At 27.3% G+C, this 21,598-nt stretch overlaps 1 protein-coding gene and 2 long non-coding RNA genes across 4 annotated transcripts; 2 read left to right on the plus strand and 1 right to left on the minus strand.

Moving 5' to 3' along the window:
* Positions 1-2,130: 2,130 nt before the first annotated feature.
* On the minus strand, positions 2,131-3,097 carry Dad1 (dolichyl-diphosphooligosaccharide--protein glycosyltransferase subunit). The gene is made up of 2 exons (XM_029315127.2): positions 2,737-3,097; positions 2,131-2,404 (listed from the first exon to the last, which is right to left on the minus strand). Exons 1-2 carry the CDS (start codon positions 2,939-2,941, stop codon positions 2,274-2,276), a joined length of 336 nt encoding a protein of 111 aa, XP_029170960.1. The 5' UTR covers positions 2,942-3,097; the 3' UTR covers positions 2,131-2,273.
* A 91-nt stretch (positions 3,098-3,188) lies between these two features.
* Positions 3,189-8,889, plus strand: LOC146723929 (uncharacterized). The gene is made up of 3 exons (XR_014924277.1): positions 3,189-3,284; positions 7,648-8,382; positions 8,486-8,889. It is a non-coding gene; the product is annotated as an uncharacterized LOC146723929 (long non-coding RNA).
* A 4,929-nt stretch (positions 8,890-13,818) lies between these two features.
* Positions 13,819-17,941, plus strand: LOC114940289 (uncharacterized). 2 transcript variants are annotated; one of them, XR_003821421.2, is made up of 3 exons: positions 13,819-14,162; positions 17,469-17,579; positions 17,773-17,941. It is a non-coding gene; the product is annotated as an uncharacterized LOC114940289 (long non-coding RNA). The 2 variants fall into 2 exon arrangements; XR_014924307.1 differs by lacking the exon at positions 13,819-14,162 and having other exon boundaries at positions 16,229-17,579.
* The last annotated feature ends 3,657 nt before the right edge of the window (positions 17,942-21,598 follow it).

A 21,598-nucleotide genomic window follows, 5' to 3' on the forward strand; every position in this document is an offset into this window, starting at 1 on the left:
AATTTATTATAAAAAAACTTCTGAGCTCTAAATAATAAATAACTTATACTTGAATACTCTTAATTTTATTAATATTTATACACATACGTGCACATATATGTTTATGATATCAAAAACTATATGTATATACATAAACTCATTAAACATATATATATATATATATATATATATATATATATATATATAATATAATTTTAATGAGTTTTATGAAATATTTTTATATTTTCTTTATTTATGCAAATATTAATATTTACAACTTCAGTTTTTAACTTATGTGATAAAATTTGACACAAAGATTATTTATATTATTTACACACACACATATGCATTCAACATATACGAAAATATTTATAAGATAAATACATAGTGTTCTAACTCGCAATCATAATTTTAATAACAGATTCTCTAACTAATTTGAAATTGTTTTTCTTAACAGAAATGTCGAGAATGCTTATATATCCAATATTATGTCTTCATATTATCTTTTGAGTTAAAGGTCTCAAATTTTATTTAAAATTAATTTGATATTTTAATGTTGTATTCTCTACTTATTTTTTTTAAGTTTCTGAAATCTTTTATTTATATGTAATTCATAAATTATAAATGCTTTAAATTATAAATTGTTCATCAGAATATCTGTTAAAATAAAGATTGCGAATTGTGAAACACTTTATCTGTATAATATTCGTACATTATAAAAATTAGTGCAAATTTGCATCTAATAAATGAGAAAAACTTATTTTATTAATAATATCAGCGTGAACATTTATTACTAGAACTTTATACGTATTTATCAAGCTATTTATTTTATCATCTTTAAGTTGTATATAAGTATAAAATAAGTGATAAACTTTTTAAGATAATTTTTGTTTGAGGTAACTTTCTGCATATATAGCATATTCTTATACAAAATTGATTATTTTTGTTGTATGTAACTCTCTTAATAATATTATTTTTTTACCTATTAATGATACAATAGTTACTACTTCTCGCAAAATATTTAAATTATTTTATTTTATAAGCAAATCTAATTCTTATTCAAGTAAAAAGTTAAATTTATTTTTATTTGTATGTGTGTAAATAAAATGTGCGAAAAATTAGAAAAGAATATTTTCATAACTGAAGAAGCTTAATTGAATTATATTACTTTTAAAGAATACATCTAGCTGGGTAAGGAAGGGTACTAAATTAAAAGACAGTCCAATAATGCTTTTCTAAGTCTCTTAAAAAATTAATTAATCTCTATAGTAAATTATGAATTTTTTCTTAAGATCTTTGTCAATATGAGCATGTTCTATATCTTCTCTATCGTAATGTAATATTTGTCTTTTATTTGGCATTGTATACAATCAATAAAATAAAATATATTATAGCTTGTATAGTTATATTGTTTACATAATATATAATTTTACATAACAAAAATATTAATCTTATATTAATTTCTAGCATAGAATAATAGATATTTTATTTTATTGTATATTAAAATAATAAAAAGAAAGTAAATGACTACTAAGTTACATAAACAAAAATACTGCTTTAAAAACATTTTTTTTCTTAAAAATCAATTAAACTTGTTTTTGAAAAAATTAACTTAATATAAAAAAATAATTTTTCCTGCATTTTTATCTTACATTTGCATGTAAAATTATTTCTATTTTGCTTGTGCAGTTTCTGATATATCCTGTATAGACTAAATAAAATAATAATATTAATTATTATAAAATAATAGCAATATAATAATATTTTTTCATAATGATATCTACAACCAATAGAAAAAGATAATTTTTACTAATATTCATATCATTGAAAAATATTGGCAGTATTTTGTAGTATTGATCTAATATATTTTATAATATATTACCATTGATGTTTTATAGTATTATTGCTATTAATTCAGGATATATATATATAACCTTCTTACAAGTATTAATATACATTTGATATATAGCGATTAAATCTTTGTTTTGTATAGATAACTTTATACTCTATATTGTCTACTACTAAATTTATATATATTGCGCATAAAACTTTCATACAGAAAGAGAAATTCATATAATAAATTTATACATATATTTTAACAAATAAAGAAATTAAAATAATTTCATAATTATTTATTGTATAAAAAATCAATTATTAATATTGTATATATAATTTTATTAAATCATGAATTATAATTACAAATACAAAAAAGTAATATACTCTATCAGAAATAATTTATTCTTTAACAAAATATGAAGTATGTTGATTTGCTTTAATAACACATTTGTGTATTTCTATCCAATGAAATTCATTATAACAATATGTAGAATGATATGTGCAAAAATAAAGTCTGCAAATCCTCTTTCTGGGCTTATACCGTGAAACTGACTTTTATTTTGCGGGTTAACTTGCAATCGAAGACAAACTGAAACAAAAAATACATATATACATTTTACAAATATATACATCACAATCATTTAACGTATAAAATATGTGAATCAATTATTACTTTATGTAATAATTTTTTATATATAAGGTAAAGTGTATAAGAATAAATATGTGATATAATATTTCAAATTCATAATTCATTAATAATAAAATAAGCTAAGTGCGACAGAACAAAAATTTCAATAAATTTTATATATTTAACATATCCTTTTGTGTGTAATAAAAAATATATTCAATGTTTTAACTATGCAAAGATACAAAGAACAAATAATGTAAATAAAGAAGTGTCAAATAACATATTCTAAGTACCTCCTAGAATAAAGCAGGATACGCAGGATATGAAACCACTGAGAAAACTGTTGAAGGGGAATGTGCCGACAAGACAACAATAAATGAATTGAGTAACGCCAGTAAGAAACACGTACAATAAGTACGCATCGATAATTTTCAGTTTCTTAGGTGTATTTTTCGTGTACTCCAACCAGAATTTATGTAATACCATTAATGCTGTCATCGTCGATTCTTGTATATGATACTAGGAAATAAGAAATCTGTATTTTTTTTCCGTACACGTGTAACAAGTATCAGGATCACCGGGTGACACGTCAAATGTACATAAATGAACAGCTATAAAGAGGTTAAATTGAAGAAAGCAGGATCGTCCATAAACATAAAGTACATAGATGACATAAACGAAATGTAAAGCCAATCGACCAATCAGAATCGTGAAATAAGAACGATTGTGATTGGTGGATTTGTTTCCAGCCCTGCATATTATTTTATAGGTTGGCACTACTGTTGACACTTGAGATTTGAGACTTCGAATCAGCCAGAGGAAGTTGCGTTGCTCCGACTTGGTGAGTAATTGATTACTGAATTATAAATTTAATTGGGATAAAGTTGAGGTTTTGATTAAAGAGATTAAGAGATTTATTTTATTATCTGTTCTGTGTTATTAACAACCTTGTAAACGCGAAAATTCTGATTTTGATTAAATTTTTATTACACACACATTATCTTACACTTACACATTCATGTAGGAATGTAAATAGATGAATGTATATGTAGAATTTTTTAATTGCGGCCTAAAAACAATTCTAAGGGATGAAATTATCAATTATGTTTTTCTCAATAGATATTTTATATCTCGAAAAATATTCGAGATATAATATAAAAGACTTATAGCAATGAGAACACCTTCATTTATAATTTACATTAATAATATTAATATTTTGAAAAAATAATTAAAACAAAGATTATTTTAATCTAAAAAAATTATTTTTTTCAAAATTTTATTATTGCATAATTAAATAGAGGTGTTCTTACTATATAAGATTTTTTCGTATAAAACATTCTTTTTTAATATTTCGAATATTTTTTGAGATACATCGCGAGAAGAAAAAAATAGCTATTGAAGAATGATTTCATCTTTATAAAAATTGTTTTTGGGTTGCAATTAAAAATTTCTAAATTTCTATATTTATTTCTCCTACGTGCAAAGTTTCATAAAAATAAAAATTTTCGAGCTTAAGAGGTTCCATTATATAAGATTCAAAAGTCTCGAGATTCAAAAAATGTCTTATTTTCCTCCTCTTGCGTGCTTTTTTATCACATATGCGTGATGGCAGCTTATATATGACCTGTTTATGTATATTTTACAATCGTTAGTGTTGTTTTATCGCTGATGAAGTCATGATGTACGCATTTTTCTTTCCTTATTTTTCATCTTGTCTTCGCTTTGAGGACTTATCAAAGACTTATCTACATATATATACTGCAGGCATATAATATATATATATACGTATATCAGAGCTTTTTTATTATTAGTTTATAATAAAAAAGATATAAAATATAAATGTAAAATTTGAATGCTACGCTGTTTAGAATGAATAATATTATTGAACAAGTACATTTTTTTTTATATTTGATTTTTTATTTACATATTTATATCAATGAGATTTATTTGATTAATTAAATTAAAATTTCAAATTTGTATTATTTTTATGAAAAACTATACTTGTCATTATTACAATATTATATTTATACACTTTATAAAAACTAATTCATTGGTATATTAAACTAAAATTTACATAACTATAGTATATAATTTGTTATATAAATAATTTTTCTAAAAAAGTGCTTTAGAAACTATCAAAGAAATATCAAAAGAATAACATAAATATCTCATTTTATAATTAAAATTTCAAGATACTTATTTATGGAAATTAAAAAATACTCAGCACGTACAAATAATAATCTAATAATACTGTGTAATTTACTCCATTCTATCGTATTTTATCGTAAATATATTCACGGGGAAAAGCGAATACGAGGTGTGGAAATTATTAAACGACGTTAACTCGATCGCGCCTGCTATATATATATGTATATATACACACACAATACTCAGCAAATCGACATAGGAATCGAGTGTGCACATAATTTCGAGATCATGCAATGTTTAATCATCTCCCGTACATATAACGGCGCGCATTCTCGTCTTATAAATTATTGTAGAATTCTCAACTCCGCGGATTATCGCATAGAAGGTCCTTCGGGCGGGTTGCCTACCTTGGAGCACAACCTGACAAGTGGTGTCCTGACAAGCAGCCTGTTGCGTGACCCGAGCGATCAATATCTGTGCGAGCGCAACACCCGTTGCTCGTGTCTTCGTATAAAACTGACGCGCCTCTCGTACGGCCGCGCCGCGTTTCCTTTCCTCTCTATTTAATCTCTTTTCGAGCTTGAGGAAGTTCGCCGCTTCGTATTACACGCCGGACTGCCACGAAAAAATCAACCCGACGAACATTTTTTTTTTTTTTTTTTTGCAAAAATTCGAACCGCAAAATTGGGTCGAAATTTGTGAAACAAACGTGTTTCGATTTGGCATATAAACGCATTTTCTCTTAAAGGGAGATATCGAGAACAAAGAAGCTGTGAAAAAAGTTTCATGTGTATTTCTTTTTATCTAGGAATGTCTAGTAATTAGTTGAGGACGAATTTTCTATTTAATTGAAATTTGAATTAATTGCTATTTAATTGTTTTTATATTTCATGCGATTAATTTTTTGCAACACAAAGTTATCGCGAATCATTTCTTTTTCTTTTATCGTAGAGTAATTTCAATCTGCACTTTTGTAAAAACAATTACATGACTTAAAAGATAATTTATTGAACAATTTACTAACTTAAATTGATTTAAAGGAATAAAATATAAAAAAGGAAATAAATACGATTCACCTCTTTGTATAACGTATTGATCGTTTAGTAAGATTGAAAAACATTTTCGATGTAAAATTTCTTCATAAAGATAAAGTTAAACATGAATAGGATGGCAGTTTTGCTATTTTGCTGTTCACTTGTAACGTAGTTTACAGCTCTTCGTTTAATTTCTCTCTTGTCAGAATTCAAGGAGTTTGAAGAGTGCTTTTCACGTATATAGCATAGTATATAAGCATATTTCGTCGTTATAAAAAAGCGAAAATAAGATATTTCGACCAAAATTTTTATTACATGAATTGATATAATAACAGAGAATTATAACAATAGCTCGTATCTCTTTTTTTTTTATTTTAATTACGCAATATCTTAAAATTAAAAAATATATATAGATAGATGTTTGACGAAAGCTGTCTTTCGAAATTAATGATGGTGCTTATTGCTCCTTTGTCTTGCTCGTTAACGTCATTTACGAGGCAAACACACACAGAGAGAAAGAGAGAGATAATAGAGAGAATAGAAATGAAAATAATATTCTTTCTTTTAATTAAATATAGAACAAAATTATAAACTGTAAGTAAATAGATACAGTTTAAATAATTTTTGAATATTTTCTTAATTAATTAATTAATTTATTTGTTTGTGTTAAATCATACGCAATATACATAAAATTATGTATAATTACAAATATGGATTTTAAATATTTTAAGAAATATCTCTAGCTTTAGATATATATATATATATATATATATATATATATATATACTAATAATATATTTCCAAATTTATTATGAATATATGATTATTAAAGAGATCACATGGAAATATCAATCCTTCAATATCTTTAGATTGTAATTTGCTTAATTTAATATTTAATTAAAATCTGTTTCTTCTCTTTTATGCAATTCTAATTATGATATAATTAAATTGTGTGCGTATAAACAGGTGTAATAAATACATTTAATTTAAGAAATAAACAGAAATAAATGAAGAATTTATTAATATTTTTGAACACACAGAATATTATATTAAATATACAATAAAGAGACATAAATACAAGAAAAGGATAATAATAATTTATTAATTTATACAAATATTTCAAAAAATCAGTTATAAAAATATTATCTTATAAATATTTTTGATTTATGACTTTTTGAATTATATTTCTAAATTTTGATCAATTATTTAAATATCAGAAAGAAATGGTCAATGCTAAATACATTTTATGGATCACAATGTATTTTTAGTAGATTTATTTGTCACAATTGTACCTCGTGCTCTGGTTTGCCGTTGTATTTATAGATTGACTCAAATGTCATCTGCCAAAGGATATTATTTAAGTGTCGAGCAATCAATGATTTAATGATTTTTTCAATAATTTATACCTGGTTTCTATTTCAGAAGTTCCTATATCATATATAAAATTCAATATTCCAATATAAACTCTAAATTTTAAATAGTAATAATATATAGTTTTATTGGGTATATTAATTATGTTATAAGAATACAAGAAGGCTATTCTGAATTAGTTGAATAATTTAAGAATAAAAGAATTGATAAGATAAAATCACTATGCTGTGCGATGCAAAAAATTAAAATAAATATTTTATTATAAAAGTTGTTGTGTTATGATATAATTACGTATTCTTTTAAACAACATTTTAATTTACACAACATTCAAAGATATAACAAGATGTTCCATATTTTATATTTTTTAGTGTTTAATGGATTACGTTATTTATTTTGAAAACACAATTATTATTCGAAATATCCTCTCTACACCCTGTCTATCTCCCTTTTCTAGCGATATTATACGCCTATCTATGCCTATCTTATTGAGTTGTCGCACACCAAAATTATTCATTCGCCCTGAGTTTTCGGCGTAACTCGTGCATTAAACGCATTGGCAATTTTGCCATACGTGTTGCATCCCTATTCATATCCTAATTTGCATAGTGACAGGAAGCTCGTGTCTCGACAGTGCGTGCGTTCGTTGTTTAGGCAAATGATACGGATACAGGGAGTGCAGCAGCTGAAACCGCGCTAAAGGCTTAGGGAAGAGATCGAGCTGCAGATGGGGCGAAATCAAGGCCTTCATCCGGAATTCCGGAAAAGACCTCTGGACTTCTTAGAAGGGTGCTCTCTGTGCCCTAGAAACGAACGCAAAGAAGCTACCGGTGTAACTTATATGAGGGTGGACGGAGAGGCTGCCAGCAGGTGGCAGGTTCGCCGCGTATCGATTTCTTACGAATCTACCCGGGCTCGGAATCGCTGGGATGGTTCACGCTGGCGGCGCGACGAATCTACGTGATCACTCCTGCAAACAGATGAAGGAAGGCCGTAAGATAGATGTATTGTGCATGATCGGCTAAGGCCGCAGAAACCTTTCGGGAATGAGATCAAATGATATGTGCTGCTCGCAGAATATTATTCAAGTGGCGAGCAATCAATGAGATTTAATGATTTTTTCATTAATTTATACCTGGTTTCTATTTCAGAGGTTCCTGTATCAAATATAAAATTCAGTATTCCAATATAAACTCTAAATTTTAAATAGTAATAATATATAGTTTTATTGGGTATATTAATTATGTTACAAGAATACAAGAAGGCTATTCTGAATTAGTTGAATAATTTAAGAATAGAAGAACAAAAAAGAATAAAAAACGCAGACACATTTTTTACAATGAAAATGATTCTCTCTTGTACAAGTGAAGAAAAATGTGATAACTAATTGTAAGTATATTGATTGGAATTTTAGATTTACAAGTAGATTTACAGAAAAAATAGCTTGCACGCATTTATAGCTGAGTATTAATTGCCAATTCGCTTTTTTCAGAATTTCTTTTCGTTTGTATATATATATAATATGCGACATTTAAACATTAAAAAATAAGCATATACATATATTGTATATAGGTATATATATTTTAAGCATCAGAACAATAAAAATGGTATGTGAGCAAAGGTCCTCAAGAGATTTCATTACAGAAATAAGGGTCAGGAAAAATACGTTATTCTTTTAATAGTTTTAATTAACACACAAACACAATGTAGCTTTAACAATCTTATATATAATATACTCCTGAGATTTACACTTCCTGCGTGAATTTTTTTATACAATGAATCCAAGATTCCGCTCAACAATTTTTTTATAAAATAATTTAAAACATTTACACGATTTTGGTATATATATGTATATTAAAAATTTGACACATAGAATATAGAAAGATTATATGTATATATGCGTACGTTACATATATGTGATATGTAATTAAAAATAATAAATAAAATATTAACAAATTTCAAATTTAAAGAAGCTTCTATAATGAAGCTTTAAAAAAATCTTTGCTTATAATCTTTTCATTATTCTGCGTAAAAAATTTATTTTCAAAATTTATGCAGATCTTTCATTGTCAGTTGCACTCTATACTCTTATCATGATCCATCTCCTTTAGTTTAGATAATATAGTTTAAAGATAAAAGGAGATAATATAATTTTATATATATAATAAAATATCCTATATATACACAATTAAGTACACACATTATACAATACACACGTGCATATATATATATACTTAAAAAATTTTTTTCATTTTTTTATATTTTATATTCAGGAATGTTGAAACATTTAACTTTATAATCTCTATGAATTTTCTCTATTATGTGTGTAGTTACTGAAAATTGTTTCCAACAAAAGTTTCATGGCGTTAAGAGAAGAAATATTATTGCATGTAACAGATTTCTTATAGCGATTTTTATATTTTATAACATTAGCATTATTTTTTACGAGATTTTTTTACATATGCTTTTTTATGCCTTAATTTCTTGATTTTTTGATACTCTGAATTTCTACCTTAATAATTTTATGTATCGAATTGATGGGAAAAATCAGTTTATATAAGAAAAAATATATGTATAATTCTTACAAAAAATGAAGATAATATTTAAATACAAAAATCGCATGCTATCAGAAATCTATTACATGTATCATATTTCTCCCTGAAACGTTTGTTGAAAACATTTTTCGATAACTGCACAGAGAAAACAGCATAGAAAACTTAGATCATAAAGTTAAGTGCCTCACTTGTATAGCTTCTTATTTTTTGGCCTTATTTTTTATTTCTTTATAGATTACTATTTCTTTATTATAATTATTTATTACACAAGTCTGTTTGTTTTTTAATCTATTTGTATTCTTGTTATACATTTTTGTATATCAATCAAAATTCGAAGCTGTTAGCCAAAGTTATTAGTTAAAAATTTTTTTAAATACGTATGTTTATTTATAAAAAAAATATATTTAAATTATGATATTAAGTTTTTTATTTATTACTTTTATTCCTTACTTTATCATACTTCTTTTTTATCACAGTATTTAAATACTCAAATATTATATCCACCGACGCGGATCGTTCTTTGATAAGAACAAAGTAATTGAAAAAGCGAACTTTTTTTAATCTATATTCCTTTGACCGCAAATAAGCAAAGTAAAGATTGTTGAGACAGCGAGCCTAAAAATTGCATCCCTTGCAGGCGCTGCAGTTGCAGCTGCGGATAAAATGTCAGGGTGTGCCGATCTTAAAGTCGATCTGTGTGCAAATAAAGAAGGACCATCGTGGAAAACGCCGAATAAAAGTTTAGCCGGAGTCTAGTGACGTAAACAATGACCTGCATCGGCTCTGGTTATTTTCGTTTAGTCCGCTCCGTATTTTCCAATTCTATCCCTGTCCTTTATCGCTGCCTCCACATCCTGTTTCGCGAAAAATGTTTCGTCCAACCGCGGACGATTGTACTCAATTTATGATACATCAACACACCTAAATCAACACCCTCTTTCCTCTACGAGTCAAGTTGAGCTTTGATTATTGGTAATTTGTTATATATGTGTTGCACGTGTATCATTTTCTACTTTTGAGTATTTAAATACTCAAATATTATATCCACCGACGCGGATCGTTCTTTGATAAGAACAAAGTAATTGAAAAAGCGAACTTTTTTTAATCTATATTCCTTTGACCGCAAATAAGCAAAGTAAAGATTGTTGAGACAGCGAGCCTAAAAATTGCATCCCTTGCAGGCGCTGCAGTTGCAGCTGCGGATATAAAATGTCAGGGTGTGCCGATCTTAAAGTCGATCTGTGTGCAAATAAAGAAGGACCATCGTGGAAAACGCCGAATAAAAGTTTAGCCGGAGTCTAGTGACGTAAACAATGACCTGCATCGGCTCTGGTTATTTTCGTTTAGTCCGCTCCGTATTTTCCAATTCTATCCCTGTCCTTTATCGCTGCCTCCACATCCTGTTTCGCGAAAAATGTTTCGTCCAACCGCGGACGATTGTACTCAATTTATGATACATCAACACACCTAAATCAACACCCTCTTTCCTCTACGAGTCAAGTTGAGCTTTGATTATTGGTAATTTGTTATATATGTGTTGCACGTGTATCATTTTCTACTTTTTGCTCAAGGCTCATATACTTTAAGAATAAAAAATAGCATTCGTTAAATTTTTAATCTTTGCGTAATTTTTTTATACCGTATAGCGGTTTTTCGTAACTAATGAAGATAGACTAATGAAGATCAAAATTATAATGAGAAGAAATATAAGATATAAAAAATAAGAAATTATTTTATTTTAAAAAAATATAGAGATATAAAATAATATTTTTATTTTTTGCCAAAATTTAAAAATATAAAGTTTTCAATTAAAGCAATGGCAAGTATACTATATGTATACAGAAACCTATACTACTATATTTATATGTGAGTTATACATATACACTGTTACATTTTTATAATTATCAAGAAAACATTTTTAGTATTTTTTAAATTTTAAAATACTTTCAGAAAACAGTAAAAAAATATAATACCATTATTTGTCTGAATGATAAAAAATCTATACCCGTTTCTTTAATATTTATTAACAATAATTTGTAATGTCGTTGATTACAAATCTGAAGTAAAATTGAAAATTAATTTTAAAAATACCGGATTTGATATAATAAACCGATAATATTTTGGTACAAATTTAAAAGTATTATTTTAATTTATGTGCAAAACTTCTTATACAGGAATTGCCAATTGTGTTAAGCAGATTCAATATTAGCTCAATAATGACGTTGAATGTTAATTATTCACATTAATCAATCAAGATAACTCACGTTAATCAATCAATTATGTCGATTTCATCGATTTTCATGGATGAGAGAAAATCTAATAAAAACTTCGAACTTTGTATAATTTACAGTTCATTATTTTATATATATTATAACAAATAACGAGAATATGCGTTAATCAATTCGTAATTAATAACTCTTTCATAGATTATATAAACATCAATATACTTAAGATTAAAATTACTATGTTTATTGCAATGTACCAATACTATTTCAAACATTAACAAAATGTTTTCATTATCGATTAGTAATTCATTTTCAACTCACAATTCTAATTATTTTTATTAAACAATATCTTTTATTAAAATTTATAATCAGCAATCTAAATACTTGATTGATAAAAAGTTGACATAAAATTTTATCTATGCAACAAAATCCAATAGTTATTTAAAATTTTTAAATTGTTTTTATAAATGGCTTTGATAATTGAAAAAAAATAAAGGAAGTTATAATAAAGAAAAAATGCATAGAGAAAAAGTATTTTATAAAAGTAAAATCTGTTTTAGTTCTCTAATATTAACAAAATTTGGAAATTAATTTATTTTCTATGATAATTCAAATATATCAAAATCTTTTTTGTATTCTTAATGTTTAATAAGCAACTTATAGTTTCATTTTACCTCTGTAGTCCACAATTTCACAATGTTGCAAAATCTTTATTTTTCCCAAATTTCTATATGATATTTTGAAAACCAGAAATGATTTCAAGTCTTTACAAAGAATTTTTCATGTCACAAACATTCGAACAATAAATGTGTAATAAAATTTGCAGATTTCTGATATACATATACATGTATATATAAAAAATCTTTAAAATAATAGATATTAATTATGATTCCCATTTGAGATTATCTTTTATGGTGCCCACATATTTCAGACATTTCGCGTTATTTATTTCATCGCAAAAGTGGATAGAATTTATGGTAATGTAGCAATTCATCATACAGTTTGCTTATCCATTTGCTCACTAGAATTTACTGATCGTGTTAACCATAGTAGTCAATGCAGTATTCATAAGCGGACTACAAAGAGAATATATGGAACACACTGACATTGCGAAATTGTGGACTACACAAAGGTAAAATGAAACTATTGATTAACGTCTAGATTCCAGCGAGTTATGCAATATAAGTTGCTTATTAACATTAAAAATTGAGGTCAATTAGAGCTAGATTGACGGTTTCCGTATTTGCGGTAAAGTATATTTCAAAGCGGCTTTCAAGAATCAGGGGATATACTCATTACTTCTCAGACATACATTTAATTTTTATGAAACCGAAAATATTACTTCATGCAATACCCTCCATAAGTTTGGAAACACCTTACATTTTACAGTTAAAGAATTGCATTTAAATATTTTATGTTTATTTTATGATTTATTGATACAAAAAATTTGCACAGATCTGTCAATTTTCTCTAAAGAAATTCGTAACATGCAAGAATATAAACTTAATGGAATGTTTTTTATCAGTATATTATTTGAAAAGATTATTAACTGTGATCCTTCACAAGTGTGGAAACACTTGACATTTGACAGTTAAACAATCGCATGGCAGCGACCTGTCATAAATAAAAATGTCGTTGAAACATTTAACGATTTCTTGATACAACAAATCTACACAGATCGCTGCCATACGATTGTTTAACTATAAAATGTAAGTTGTTTCCAAACTTATGAAGGATACTGTATATGCCAAGCAAAATTTTAAACATATTATACCTTTAATTTGTTTTCTTGTTTTCAGAAATTCTATACAGCCAAAGAACACTTGAAAAAAAAGTTGACATCTTCTCGGCAAAATATATACACAATTCTAGGATCCCTATAATATAATAAAAATACAAATCAACGCTCGTGTAAAATTTAAAATTAATAAAACATAAAAAGTAGGCCAAATATACGAGCCAAAATAATTTAGATGTAAGAATAATTAAAAATTATGATAAAGACCTAAGTAAGGTCGAAACGTCTACATTTATATTATGAATAAATAATTTTTAATTATTCTTACATCTAAATTATTTTGGCTCGTATATTTGGCCTACTTTTTATGTTTTATTAATTCCCTATAATATAGTTGCGAGTTGAATCCGAATGAGACAGAATTTTTTTGTATCGAGCACGATGAATCAACAGATTGGCGAGAGCATCCTGTGCGACAAGACGCGGGCATCTTCTACTTGTGATCGGAGTAGCTTATATAAATGGATCATCGTGTAAAATTGTCGGCGGAAGACGCTTGTTATCCCCTCGACCGAACCAGCCAATCGTTATTATTTTAAGTCACGATCATTGCTATGGTTTAATATCTCTAACTACAGTCGCATCTAATGGGTGAGTTCTTGTTCTAGTGTATTTTGTTGTCTTTTTTAAAATTAATGCGGCAAAGCATAATGTGAAGGAAAAAATTATCCGCAAAATTAAATAAAACAACAATCAAGGATGCATTTAGAAATAAATAAATATATGCAGTAATATAATAAAAATAAGAAATAAATGTATGTAACTGCTAGTTGCAAATTATATACTTGCTTTTTCTTACAACTGATTCTTCTTATTATTTTATGCATATAAAAGTATTGGGGTAAGGTCATCGAAAAATTTATTTTTTATGAAATTATTTTATTAATTAAAATATTTCATAAACTATTCACTTTTGGCAATCTTACTTTCATAAACATTTTATGTCATAAATATTGCGCAGAATCGATTTATAATAAAAAAACTATCGATTTATAATAAAATTTTACTATTTATAATAACTAGGTTGATTTTCAAATAAGCTTACAATTAAAATTCAAGATCATCAATTATTTTCCTTTTTAAACTATAACGTATAAATATAAAATATAAATTTTGTTTGACACATTCTATAATATCTTGTTTTTAAGATACTTGTGCAATTAAAATAAAACACACTGTATATACATTTTTTTAAATGTGTATATGTGAGTGTAAATTTTTCGAAAAAAAATTATACAAATCTCTTTTATGAGAGATAAAAGTTTGTTATTTTATCAAGAAAAAAATAACAGTTTTAATAAATAAGAAATTAATTAATCTATTAAATATATTGTACCTATATATACTGAAAATAGGAGCTCTCGCAATAGCAAAATAGTGTCAAAAATCCCTTTCATACACATGTTAAACGCACGTGAATAGCATGAGTGGGGTAATAACGGTACAACTGTATAACAATGCGTATCTGTCTTCCCAACTGAGTGCTGGAAAATAATATATGAACGAAATGATATCTCTACGACCCTGAATTTTACAGTTTGGAAGTGAAGTGGGGACAATGTCGCTATTACATTCAGAGCAGCGTGCTATTAAGAGGGTGCAACGTGTGCGTGCGTGTGCGTGCGTATAAATTAGTGCACACTGCAGTTTGCAAATTTAGTACTTAGAATAAAGTGCATGCATAGGGAAGGAGAAAAAGAGATAGTACGTAATGCGAAGTGTATGTCGAGAGAGAAACACATTATCCAAATAACTTGTGCTTTTCCTGAAAAGCTTGACCTTTGCAAGATGAATCGCAAACCGACCGAACTGCGTGCTACTTACTTGCAATTGCACCCACACGTGCACATCGTCTATTTTTACGCGCAGATATCTCGATATGAAGTAGGGGGCATGCAGTCTGGGAACCGGCGGTTTTATTGATGTGAGATTTAACACATAGTACACACCCACGGTTTCTACTGACCCCTCTGTACCATTATCCGACTTTATAACCGTGCGTCGGAATAATGATTTCGACTCGTCAGGGATTTAATTCAAACTCCGAGATATGATATAAAAATCTCGGGGAGGCGGAAGACATCTTTTTCATCTCGAAAGAGGAAAAAAGACTTGCACGATTCTTTAATTTAAGCGTGTAATTCAATTTTCTATTTAAACTCGCGATTATCTAAATTCTTCATATAATCTGAAATAACGCCTCAAATTCGGTTTTTTTTTTTAACTGAATTATATTGATGCTAGTATTGGCACAATTTCGAAACAATGCTTTTTTTCCGAATGCAGCGATGTTTTTGTGCACATAACTTTTTTTTATTTCTCATTTATTGAATATGTTTGAAAAGCTAAACCTTTGTGCATCGTATTTTACCCTAAAAAAACTCAAATTTTTTTTATACAAATAGCACGTTCAATTAATTTGATTTTAACAAATTTCTTTTAATGCAATATAACATATGCAATTTTGGGTTAAAGTATTTATTTTACAGGGAGAGGGAATATAAATTAGAAAGCGCATTTTAATTTTTTTCCTGTGATATAATATTAATTTTTTACATGATACTATAAAACGAAAGTTAAATATATCTATGTTAATTTGCACATTAATATAAAAGTTTCGAGCTCTAATCTATTTGTTTTAATTATATATATTTTTTGTTTTTATTTTACACGTTGAAATATTATTTAACATATATTCTTTTATCTTGCTCTTTTTAACACTTTAAGTAAAAAATGCAACTTATATTACAAATTTGATATTAAGTGACAATTATTTTGCTCTTCATATACATACAATATATGTATATAAGTGATGAGCTCCGTAGGGCAGATCACTTGAGGAAGATAAGCAACTAAATCTGGAAATTAATTATTGAGAGTTATTAATGGAATGTCGTACGTGTCTTCGGATAAGTTCGAAGTACGCAAATCGCAACTGTTATAATTTCATCGATGCAAGTAATTGCGTGAAATTAATTTAAGTATAATTGGCGATATTAATAGTGAAAAATAAAATATTGCAAACAGCAGAATATGCATTATTTGTATAAGTTGATATTAAATTTTTATTTGATCAATTAAATTTCTAAATACGTATGCTCGCGAATTAATACAATTATAAATCAATTCGATTTACAAGGGAAATTAATAATTTTCATGAAAATAATTGTTACGTCAAATTTTGGAGCTTAATGAAATTTTTTTGTATGACAGACAGATGGTAGTAATATAGCTAACAGATTTTTTGAATTGAAATTCTGTAATACCAGACGGAACATTGCTATAAATTTGCTCGGTATGTTCTATCTTATCAGCAAAATCGGCAAGCGATTCACGTTCGAGACGTAATACCCATCGATCCAATGTGAACACGTCCGCGTGATTACGTGATACTTGATATTCCATTAAAGAACAGATACATCTTTATGTAACGCGCGATTGCAATTGCAATCTTCCCTTTGTCTTACTTCAAAAATTAATCGAATCTTGTTAAATGTTATTTTTATTTTTCTATTATTTTCTCGTGGTTTTTAAAATGTTGGAAAATATCTGATATTTCTACCTTTATAGTAAGAATATCCAATAGCCAGAGCGTCGTTAATAATTCTGCGCTTGAGGATTTTTTAAAAAAAAAAAGAAGAAAAAAGCGCGATCGAAGAGTTGGGTACAGTTCGATTAAACAAGCGCCTTTTGACCGAGGGATAAAAAAATCCATTCTAAATCTATCTATCGAGGTGGAAATCTGCAAAGTGCACCAATTAATTGCGGTATAAAAAGCCGCTATTTTCAAATTAATCTAAAATATTGATAGTATGGTAATCGACATAAAACCAATTGTAAGCCATTTCACACGCCATAAGTACACTTGTGCTAAAACTTGATCTTTGTATTAAAAAGCAAAAGAAGAAGGAGAGGAGATCCTTGAAGCAATAAGAAAGAAAGAAATTACATATATTATTTCTTCAATTTGTCATGAGAGGCAATAACATCCTTTCTTGTATATACAACGTAAGTATTTTTATATACGTATGTCGGCAAACCTCTAAATTTTTAAATATTATATTCTCATATTTAAACATTTGAACTCAAGTTTTATATATTGTACTTAATTTTTAAATCCTCTTTTTCACAATTTTCGGTAAAAAAAAAATTTACGCTACACGTTATTCTATTTATTTACAAGAAAATATTTTACTTTTAGATTTCCACCTTCGCCTCCGGAAATCTGCCACCCATCCGATTCTGTCGCGGCGAAAAAATTTGGCGAGAATTGTTCCACGACTTATATTATTTATTGAATTTCTTTAATAATAGGCAGTTCAAATATTGTACAATAAATCCCTAAAATAAAAATTAATTCTACACAGTAATTGATTTTTTTTTAAATCTTGAATTTGTGCTTATTTTAGATCCTGTAAGTATGAGCTGAACGTTTCAAGATGATTTTGAATACAAAATATAATATAAAAGAAGCTTATTCCCGCGTGTATTTAAATAAGATCGCTCTGAATTGCGCTTGGAAGCAATTACCATTTTATTGGTAAAATTCAAAAGGAAAATCGCAAGAATAATTTATAATAGCAGATGAAAGCCTGCAACTATGTGCCTGAAACTATGTACGAGGTCAGCGAACTTGTTGCTATTCAAAGAACTCAGTTTAAAGTTACATTCAAAATTTCGCGTACAAAATTGTTTTGCAAAATTATCGATACTTAGAAGATTGGAGGACATGAACAGATATACAACTAAACTAGCACATCAGGCGATTACATGAAGATTTCGCTAAGACGCAGATTCATCGACCAAGAACGACAATCTGTCTGCAAATGATGATGTTGATAGTATCAATTAATGTAAGATATAATAAAAATGCAAAACCATAAGGGACGCCCCTAAAAAAATAGAAATGCTATACGCAAGCATGATAAAAAATAGAGATCATTCTTTTCTCTTATAGATATTTCTGCGTGGTAAATTTTGGACATACAAATATCGGAATTTGTTTTCGATATATCGTGTTCCGAGCTAAATAAATACTTGACATTATCTTAATTTCATTCGGAAATAGAATTAGCCAAGTGACCCAAAAAACCTGACGTAGAAGAGATAATCCTCTTAGCGGATGTTATCAATGTAAGAGTAAAGCCAATAGTCTCTCTTAAAACCAAGACTGATTTACAAAAATCTAATAAATAATTTTTCAATTATCAATATTAAATTAATGATTATATGATTATTGTTGATAAATTTTTCTAAATTAAAAATTAGAATTAAGATTATATTTTGAAAAATATTTATTGTGCTCTCTCTCCCTTTAACAATAAATTTTACATTTAAACACATGTTCTTAATACATATAATATAATTTTTATAATTATAAGAATCTTTTACAAGAGAGAGCTATTAAAATTACAATATAATAAATAAAAACTTTAATATTTAGTTTTGTTGTAACTATCACAAAACCTTAAATATATATTTGCCGTTGAAATATTTTTCATAATAAAAAATAGAAATTTTTTGAATGATTTCTTCTTATGATTGAACACAGAAAAGTTATCTCTCTAATCGCAATTAAAACTACGATGTTGTGGTTATCGCATAAAGACTATAATATCGATTAGGTCTAAAACGAAATTCCGCGTAATCCCTTTCCAGATAATTGCTTCTCCTTGCTCTCGCGACTGTAATCTCCGGATAATAATTACGTTATTTAGGATTTATGGTAAATTACTCCAACCGGAAAGAGAACAAATCCTTTACGAATAACATGTCTAAAAAATAATAAAAATTAAATTTATATTTTATATACATGCACAAAGTGTATCATAATCACCGCATTTCTCGTGTGTAGATTAAACTGCATAGGAAAGTCAGTCCTCTATCGTTTTCTGATATGCGCAATAATTAATGGGAAATTAATTAAAAAAGATCGACCAATCCGCGCGAGTATAAAAGCGAGAAAAAACTTTTCAATGTTATGCAATTACTAGACGCATGAAGTGTTGGAATTAATAAGTAATCAAATTTATTTCTGTATAAGTCTATTTAGTTCGGTATGCATCTAAAAACTGTACAGAGGAATCTTCGCTCGTTGCGCAAATTGTTCGATTCTTTTTAATTAACTTCTCATTATTGCGAAGATAACGAAACGATACAAGTTCTGCTCGGTTTACAACACAAGAAACATTTTTAACACACATTTATATCTATTGGATTATAATATTATTTCTACAATTATAAACTGTGTAGTGCAATTAATGCAAAATATAATAAAAATGCAAAACCATTGGTATCGATATATAATTGCGATCGATTTCTATACTGTGGAAATGTAAGAATAATTTTTGCGTTTATTAATAGTAATACAGATTAAAAAATAAAAATTAATACTAATATAAAATAATATATTAATTTATAATAGAAAACTCATTATCTTTATTATTAATTGTTATGTAATTTTTAGTCCTCTTAAAAATGCTATAATTATTATATATATATATATATATATATATATATATATAGTAAATTTGAAAAAATAAATAAATAATAAATATGAGAAAATAAATATAAAAAAAAAATAAAGTAAAAATATAAGAAAATTAACGAATAATATTTAAAAATAATTTGTATCTTTTTTCTGGTTCTTGATGTCAATTAGAAATTAATTTTTATTAGGAAAATTTTAACCCAGACAGCACCAAGTCTAAAATTGAAGCACAAGATATTATTAAGAAATCTTTAAGACAGCTTTAAGAAATGATATCCAAAAGACATCTTAAAGATATCTTAAAGATATGCGCCGATTTTGGATTTGGTGTTGTCTGTAAGGCTTTCTTTTCTCTCTTTTTCTAGCAGTTTAGACTATTAAATCTAACGATTTAACGAGATGGATACACAAGATTTTTTACGATTGTATCATATATTACAGAACAGATAGTGCACGACATACATTTCTACATGCAAATATTCTCTCAGAAACAATTAGTTTGAGTTACTCCGTCGCAATTGATAAATCAGCGGTTTAAACTGAGCGGTGCAAAGTTTATGAACGCTTCTTATCAAAACAGGAAGAAATAATAACTATTTTCCTGGGCATTCAACGCTTCTCTGTACGTCCGGGTGATTAAGAACCAAGAGTTAAAGCTGGGGTATAGATTGTAAGTAAAACAACGCGAGCGTGCGGACGAATAACACCTCGTGGTAAGGAAAAGAGAAAGAGGAAGAACACGAACCGATAAAAGTGGAACAAAAAGAAGAAAAAAAGATAGAAAGACGAAAAGTAAGCAATAGGAAAGGATAACGAGGAAGAAAAAAATTCGAAAAACAGGAAGTCGAGGAAGAGAGAAAAAAGAGGAAAAAGTAGAAGAGAAGAAAGGAGTGGAGAAAATGAGAAAAAGAGATTACTGAAGGAAAGAGAAAGAGGGTGAAGAAGGGAAATTAGGAAAAAATTTGAAAAAAGGAGGTAAAACGTAGGAGGCAAAAAGAAAAGGGAAAAAGTCGCGAATAAGGGAAAAAAAGAAGAGAAACAAGAACCCAGCAAACACAGTATATAAATGTTATTTACTTAAGCATGTTACATGTAACGTATGTGTTAGCTGTAATTTCCCACTCATAGATGTAACATTTTTAATATTACATATATTACATTGTAGTTATATTGTCATTATATCCCAAGATAGCACTGACTTATCAATACACCAATGTGCTATTTGGTATATAATTACAATATAACTACAATGTAATATATGTTATATTAAAATGTTACATCTATGAGTGAGAAATTACAACTAACATGGATGTTACATGTAACGTACACATTATATTACCTGCTATATTCCGTTTTATTATAGCAACGTAACAATTATATATCGGTGTTTGCTGGGAAGTCAAGAACCCAGCAAACACAGTATATAAATATAATATACTTAAGCATGTTACATGTAACGTATATGTTAGCTGTAATTTCCCACTCATAGATGTAACATTTTTAATATTACATGTATTACATTGTAGTTATATTGTCA

This window comes from Nylanderia fulva, unplaced genomic scaffold (assembly GCF_048542155.1).
Source record: "Nylanderia fulva isolate GAGA-0341 unplaced genomic scaffold, ASM4854215v1 Scaffold16, whole genome shotgun sequence".
Taxonomy (NCBI): Eukaryota; Metazoa; Arthropoda; class Insecta; order Hymenoptera; family Formicidae; genus Nylanderia; species Nylanderia fulva.